The sequence below is a fragment of the Plasmodium vivax genome, genomic scaffold (genome assembly GCF_000002415.2).
Source record: "Plasmodium vivax scf_6645 genomic scaffold, whole genome shotgun sequence".
In the NCBI taxonomy this organism is placed as follows: Eukaryota; Apicomplexa; class Aconoidasida; order Haemosporida; family Plasmodiidae; genus Plasmodium; species Plasmodium vivax.
In genome coordinates, this window is record NW_001850230.1 from 1 (window position 1) to 8,651 (window position 8,651).

Below are 8,651 nucleotides of genomic sequence, written 5' to 3' on the forward strand. Positions count from 1 at the left end.
TCGTTTACAATTTTTCTTATCTCAAAATTGGAATTTTTATCAAAATCTACATTATCACAAAATGTTGCTTCTTGGTAACTCACATATTTGGTACTAATTTGATAATCCAAATTTTCATAAACATCTAAATAGTCGAAAACATCATACTAAGGAAAAAAGTTAAATATATATATACGTTAAAAAATATTTATACGCACAAATATTATGTAAAGTTTAAGTATTATTATAATATTTACATAATAAACTATTAATAATAATGTTATTGTAATAATTAATTTATATTATAATTTTTGTACATTTTATAATACTGATTGAGTAATGCATTTTTTTATTATACTGCGAATAAAAAAATACGAATTGCTAAATGCTATGAAAATTAATTTTGTCTTACCTTAGTAATTAAGGCTATGTATAATAAGCATGCACACCATGAATTTTTGGCTTCACATCCCCAAAATGATCATTTGCTCGCATTTATATTTAATGATTAAAAAATTTTACCAATTATATTACCTAATTTGTAACACATTTTTATGTTTGTCAAAAGGTAAAAATAAATATGAGTATAATTAGGATTTAATAACATTAAAAAATTAATTCAGTGTGTGTATATTTGGTGGTTAAAACAAGTACTAATCAATAAACATTTAACAATTGACTGTATTGGCGACAAGCGGTGTGTACAGAATGCAATTCATAAATTTTCAAACAAAAGGAGTAAAAAATAAATACAGCAAAAAAGCAACAAAAAAACACCATTTAAGGAAAAAAAGGTAATCAAATTTAATAACTATTTTTAAAATAAAAAAAGAGAGTTACTGAAGGAAGAAAGCACCACGAATTTATATGGCATTTCTTACATTGTCTATTCTACTGCCTTAAGGTCTTCAATATAACGTTATAAAAGAATATGGTTTCCGCCTATCTTTAAATATTCAATTGTTGCATATTCTTCTCGTCAAAAATGTCTTATTATGTTTTAATATGAATATTTTTTTTACATTAAAAATGTTTTGAATTATAATCAGTGTGTTACACTTTCGGAGAAGTAATACAAATGATTACTATATTTCCAAGAGTACTACACTGTTTCGCAATTTTATATATATTTTAAGTGTAAATTTGTTTGTATATAAGCTTTTAATTAGAAAAAGTTATTTCTGCGTATTAATTAAGCAGTATCTTTTATTTGGAGTAATTAATACAAATTTTGTAATTGCGTTATTTGTATCATGATATATGAACGATAAACCAATTCAATTCTTTTGACTCATTAATTTTTTTATTGCCACATTTTATGTAGATGCTATGTTCGGATAACGCTTTGGCAATAACCCATGTGTTATTTGCATTTTCTTTTAAACCAGCTGTTTTTCTTAGATGTGTTATGCTTGCATTTATTAAATATAGTTATAGAGTGAATAATGCTTGCTATGCTTATGTTCCTTTCTGTGTTAATCATCTGATGTGGAACGAAATGCATTAGTCTAGTTCATATGACGAAGGATGATAAGCTATATTCATTCGATTATTTGGAAAATCTTCATTATAATACTCCGGATAATAATCTGAGTATTGTTCCCTGTATCCTGGATCGTAAAAATTAGGGATATATTGGTTGTTCCTTCTATTTCTTCCAAAGAGAGATCCAACTGGGGTATACTAATATTAAAGTGAAAATTTGAAGAATTTTAAAATGTAACATTTTGATTGAAATGATTTTTATTTATAAGTATTATAATTATTGAAGTGCAATTTAAAAAGTTTGAGTGCAATTTTTGATACCTTTAATAGTAAATATAATGCACCCATACCACCGGATACACCAAGAACAGGCACCGGTTCAACAGCTCCTAAAACGTTAGAAACGGCACCTTTTATCGTTCCCATGATCGTTCCTGTGTCAAATGTGGACTGCATTGAACCTGCTGGTGGATCAACTTCCTGTAGGGAAGTATATTCTTCGTCTTCGTTAAAAGGATCTACATCACGTTCTAGTTGATATCTTTCTTCATCTTGTGGTTCTTGTCGTAGTTCTGATTCTGTTTCTGTTAATCCTTTTGGCCCTCCGTATTCGTCTGCTTCTGAAGATTCTAATGGATCTGATTGTTCTAATGATGGTAGTGGTAATAGTAGTGGTAGTGGTCGTGGAGATTGTTCTTGGGGTACTGATAATGTTCGTTCACTCTCTCCCCCCGCTGGTTTTTCCAATCCTTTTGCTTGTGATAAAGAAACTGAAACAGSAGTTGGGGTAGGTGTTTGTACAGAGTTTCTATCATGTACACGTGATGAAGGAGCTGTAACGAGGGGTCGGGTATGTGTTTCTCCAGGGGATCTACCATGTGCTTGTGGTAAAGAAGCTGAAACGGGGTTTGTGGGACGTGTTTCTACAGAGATTCCACGATGTACTTGTGGTGAAGAAACTGAAGAGTGTTTTGGGGGACGTGCTTCTCCAGAGATTCCACGATATGCATGTGCTGTTACCTCCTTTTGTTCTTCACGAGGTGGATCGATTTTTAAAATAAATGAATCAAAAGTGTTCTTTTCACATATATCTTTAGCAACTAATTTATCTCTTTCGATTACTCCTCTTAGATTTGTTAACATATTACATAATTTATTGTCTTTCTCATATTCCCGCATCATACTTTCATACTTCTTAGCTAAATCACTAATGCTTCTACATAATGTTGAACTATCCTCATGTTCTTTGAGTTCTGTGAAATAATCGTACAAATCATATAATTTTTTCATTTTTTGAAATGAATCAGTGTCCATATAGCTTAATTTCGATATGCAATTAAACGGACCATCTGAAGCTTTAGGGTCACGTTGCATAAATTCATCAAAAAATTTAAACTTTTCTTTATTTACACCATACTCTGAATCTCTTACTGTTTTATTTAACCAGTAGTTAATATAATTACAACATTTTTCTTTACCATATTCCAAGAAACTATGGTTACGACTGATAAACTTCTTTAACTCATAAAAGGTCTTATATAACAGTTTCTCCTTTGTTGGTGTATTACGTATGTCTTTTATTAAAGCGTTTACAAAACTAATATTAAATTCGTCTGTTGGTGTATAAACAAATGATTTTTTTACTATATAGTAGTCTTGGTATTTGATATACTGAAGTTGAGAAAGATCGATTAAAATATATGTAAAGATAAAAACATAGCAGTATGATATAAATTTGATCTTTGTCTAATGCGTATAAATCATTTAAATAAATGGTCATTATATATATTCTCCATGAAAAAAGAAGTTTACCTGTGGGTTTGTTGCCATTGTGTTTTGAAGAAAGAAATTTAAATAATATATAAAAATCGGATCATGTATAATATAATATCATATATCGTTTACTGCAATATCAGAATGAAACGCAAATGTTTTTTTAATTCAATCGTATACATATATTACGAAACAGTTGATGGTTTATCTGTTTATGCCTTTAAAATACTGTCTAATATTAAGTCTTTGCTAATACGTATTAACGTAATTTTCTATATATTATATTTTGCGCCTATAATTGTGTTAATTTAAAATATATATAATGATATACATCTCGGTTGATCAGCTTATCCTTAGAAAATTTACAAGGGAAAGCAATGTCTTGTAAATTATGAAATTTTTGTGTTAAAAAAATAAATATTTAAAGAAAATAAAATTACATGATGAGAGAATACTATACAATAAATAACGTTAAATACATTCGTTGTTACAAAAAATAAATCTAATTTAATCAAWTATATTTTTTATATATTTATGGTTATATTAAGAATAAAGAATATTTTATAAATTAATTCTGTAATTATGTATTTTCCTGCTTTGTTTTTTTTTAGCATAAAAAATGGCATTTTACAACATTGGTTAATATTATTTGTTATATGAAAATAGTAAGCTTTATTTTCATAATACACGGAATAGACATTTTAAATTAAGGACGATTCATTTGGATATTTAAAAATACAAGTGCAATATGTAGCAATATTCTACTTGGCAATAATTAATTGTAGCAAAACGATCGTTAATATGCGTGCTGCGTAGCTGCAATAATGTTCCAAATAAGAAAACAAAAGATTTATAATTTCATGAAATTAATTAGTGCTTAATATAGATTTGTTTTTTTTCCGTTTAATCGCCGTCTAATCAGAATGAAGACTCCCATAAAAATAACGCAGTTTATTTTCAGGTTACCAATTATTGATTTAAATTATTAATGTGTGGTGCTTTCATTATTAGATGGGCTAATCGGTGGTTCCGCGGTTAATGCAAATGGACAGAACGAAAAGATAGGCATTAAAAAAAAATAATTGTAACAGTAATAGTAATAAAAATTAAATATTATCCTGTATGTGGCAGAAACAAATGCGTTAAGACTACAAGAMAAAACATTTATAAATAAATAAAATTTTATTGCATGGTAATGTTTTCCCCAAGAAGCAATTTATGAATTTATCAATTTTAAGAATTTATTATAGAACTTAAAACTTTTAGGACTTTTTTTGTTTAGTTTGATAAACGTCCATTTCTACATTTATTATAATTGTATACCGAAAAATAATTTGATTGAAACAAATGCATTCTGAGCGCATTTTAGAGATAAACAATGTTTATAACAAATTAGTCAAAGTAGCATAAATTTATCAAAAATGTCAATAAATCAAAGTTTTTTTCGCGTTTAAATTAAACAAAACTAATAATGTACAAATTAGACACTTATTCATTTAATCATTTTGCTTTCTCAAAAATGTTTTGCTCTATATAGCTAACTACGTGTGTCTATTTTTTGAAGAAATTAGTTATACAAGAAGATTTTGCCTACCAACAAAGTTTAAAGGCATTTTCCACTATAATTTTGAAAATGCACCATAATATCAAATAGAAAACTACGAACAAGTGTTAAAAGCATGCGTAGATTAAATGTCACATATATGTGTCCCTTTCTATAATATACTTAAATGCATATTATTAACAGGAGCATATATACAGTTTTATAATTCTCTCTTTCACTAGTAATAAAGCTTTTGTAAAAATAGTCAATAATAGCACGATTATTTCTACTATTGCCTATGATTTGATTATTTAAATGCCTACTGGTCTGTGTCAGTCTAACATGGTGGTATGTTTATCATCATATACAAGGATGCACCAAGGAACGATAATAAATCAGTTACGGTTTTCACTATATTAGTGATCATACCATGGGAATGATATACCATTCAAATGTCTAGTTAATAATTAATGAAAGGAAAACCCCTATGATACCTGGAAATAATGTTTTTTTTTTTTATTTAGAATATTACTGCTATGTTAATACATACATTCTCATACAAAAAATTTATTCGAACATGAATATTATGTGAACATATTGTACACTTTAACATGTCTTAATGTTAGATTATACTTATGCGTAAAATAATTTTATCAAAAAAATTTAAATACACTATTTTTACTGATAAGTATAAAATGAAATATGTATTTTTCATGATGAATCACATATTCTTAAATACATTTAACTAAGGAATAATGCGATAATTTGTGTATTTATAAAAAGTAATAAAATTTTATAATAGCTATGAAACGTTTAGATCGCCTAGTTATTTACCTTTTTAATTTTATACATGTATAATGTAAGATGTAAATTTATGATAAACACTGTAGATTATTCAAGGGTGTAGGCTAGAAAGCATCTTATATTTATTTTGTGAAGATGTCGCACAGATAAATGATAAGTTTGCGTAGGAATTATTATTGAATGTGTGATAAAATAAAAGTTACGTAAATATTTAATGATTAACTAAAATGATAAACAAGTTATTTTATAAAATAAAATAAGCTTCTATTACATAATATGAATAGAAATTTCTTGTTTTTCATGAAAAATAAAAAATATATTATATATGCATTAAAATTTTTTTAAGTGTAATACTTAATCTATTATGATTGAAACATCCGTAGCATTGCTTCATCCTTTTATTTACTCTTAAAATGAGTAAATTTTTTTTTAAAAAATAAGTTTTTTTCTAATTTATCGACATATTTGTTTCTTTTACGAATGTATATTTAATAATGTCTAAGAAAAAGGTGTGTTTATTATATAATAAAAAATGTAACTGCGTTTAAAATTTTTTTCATATAGCTGGAAATTTAAAATGCGAAAGGAATGAAAAAGGGGCTAAATTTTTAGTTACACAATATAATAGACAACTATATATGTAGTACTTTTATGATTTATACTATTTTTTCATAACTGTACTTGTTAATGTAATTACTAAGTTCTAATGCTATTAATTTGACAATTTAAACTATATATATTTTATTTGCGTAATTCCCGAATTCTAAATTTGTTCAGTTCAATACATTACAATATTATTACTATATATTATGCATAAAACAAAGAGAAAAAAATTCTGTAAAATTCACCTGTTTAGAATTTAAAAATAAAATTAACAATGAGTAATAATACGCATCGTTTTTATATAAATATTATAATACATATATACATAATTTAAAAAGAAACAAAATGAAATACTAAACAAAGGTGTTAAAGGATATTATATCTTATATTGGGGAAAATTAAAAATGATTATTATATGTTATTAACACAACTTTATTCCATGTTTTTGAACAAAAGGATTACAAAGTAACAATATTATACATAGTACATTGTTTTGGGATAGCATAGCAATATATATTTTTTAGTACCCTTTTTTGTTTTAAAATAAAAGAATATTTATTTGATATTAGTATTACTATAATGAAGCAAGAAAATGTTTATAAAAGAATGATACTTTGTAATACATATTTATTTTTATTCTAAATTTTTACTTAACACCATAATATATTGTAAATTATGCAATAATACATATTAAAAATCGTTATTTAGACCGAAGACATGTCCCCAATTTCTCGGCATTCGAGGATTTCCCCCCCAAAAATGGCAGAAATATCTGAAGACGAATTAGTACGACTTAGTTTTTATTAAACATCTTATTTATGATACACCATTTCTGTCATATGAACTTGTTAATGGCAAAATCGGGTACTTTACAGTAGACAAAAGTTTTAAAATAATTTTTTTTTTTTCCTTAATTTTCAGGAAGATATATTAAAGGATCTACCTGCACACGAAATATACTCAGAATTAAACGAACATGTTCAAAGTGATTCAAGGTTCGTTAAGCACTGCAAAAAAATGCATAAGTTTGAAAATAATAACGATGAGATGATTAATCTTTGCAAAAAAATTGCAAGGAATCTTGAAAAATTATCTGGTATTCTCAGTAACAACGCAAAGGATGTTAAGTGTTCATATTTTAATCATTGGATGTATAATGAAATATGGAAATTGGTGCGTACTGAATCTAATTATGAAATAGATAAAGACGCTATTCTTAAGTTAGCTTCGATAGGATTTGATATAAATTGGGAATTATCCAGAGATTATTGTTCTTATGAGTACTATAAGGATGAGGAATTTTCAGATTGGAAGAAAATGAAAAATCTGCATGATTATTTTAAAAATTTTGATCAAATAAAAGAAAAAATACAGTCCGCTGGTGATAAATATGAAAAATATAGTAAATACATTAAATATATTAGTAAAATATATGATGATTACGAAGATGAATGTTGTGATTCTGATTTGGACAAGGATGAATTTGCCCCAATATATTTTAAGTGCCATAAAGATTATCGTCCCCACAATCTCTTATCATTATTGGAGAGTAATAAGGCTACATCAGGTGCTCAACCACTAGTAAAAGGTCCCAAAGAACTAAACACGCAAGGAGAGGCTTCTAATAAATTTACATTAGAAATCCAGAATCCAAGTGATGTTTCTGGTGCAACAAAATTGAATCAATTAAAAAAAGGTATATTTCAAACTTTTAATCAACCTGTAATAACTGGTGGAGAAGATTCCCAAAAATATGCATTAGCATCTATTCAGAATCCTGTAAATGATTCTTGTCCATATGGGGCTAGTTTAGAATATAACTCACGAAACTTGAATTGCAGATCCAAGGAAACTTCTAAAGCATCATATCAAGAAGACTTTGAAGAGAAGATTGAACAAGGATATGGTTCTTTACAAGCACTTACTGAGGAAATTCACGATGAAGGCAAGAAAAGGGAAGATACAGTAGGAAGCATTGTAGGAGAAGTTACTTCACTAACATTACAAGTAGACAGACATAGTAAAGAAAGAAGAAATACCGATGTTTATGAATCAAGCTCTAGTTCTAGAGCAGTACAAAATGGTCATACACCATTATCATACAGTGGTTGGGGTAAAAGTTACACTAGTAGTTTGGATACTAGAGAAGAAGAGTATAATATAGTAGAGTCCTCCGATTTTAATGTTTCTAGTATATTGGATACTTTAAAAAACAACCTTTCGAGTATTTCCATTGTATCTTCAGCATCTATAGGATTAATAATTCTTTTATTAGTTTATTTTAAGGTAATTATAATATATCCTTCACAATATAAAAATTTATTTTTATAAATTAAGTGTATTTTATAAGGTTTTAATTTTCTCTTTTACCTTAGATTAGGCGTAGGAAAACCGATTTGCGTAGAAAACGAGAGGAAATGAACACTAACTATTATACTTATGGTGAAGAGGGAATTCCGGAATT

At 27.0% G+C, this 8,651-nt stretch overlaps 2 protein-coding genes across 2 annotated transcripts; one reads left to right on the top strand and one right to left on the bottom strand.

Annotated features, from left to right (window-relative positions):
• Window positions 1–1,482: 1,482 nt before the first annotated feature.
• Window positions 1,483–3,294, bottom strand: PVX_018655 (variable surface protein Vir28-like; the record flags this gene model as incomplete). The annotated part of the gene is made up of 3 exons (XM_001612502.1): window positions 1,483–1,662; window positions 1,786–3,135; window positions 3,277–3,294. 3 exons carry the CDS (start codon window positions 3,292–3,294, stop codon window positions 1,483–1,485), a joined length of 1,548 nt encoding a protein of 515 aa, XP_001612552.1.
• Window positions 3,295–6,946: 3,652 nt separating this feature from the next.
• PVX_018660 (variable surface protein Vir24-like) lies at window positions 6,947–8,651 on the top strand (the record flags this gene model as incomplete). Its single annotated transcript, XM_001612503.1, has 3 exons — window positions 6,947–6,973; window positions 7,109–8,473; window positions 8,563–8,651. Coding segments are annotated over 3 exons (1,481 nt in total), but the record flags the coding sequence as incomplete, so codon positions are not given.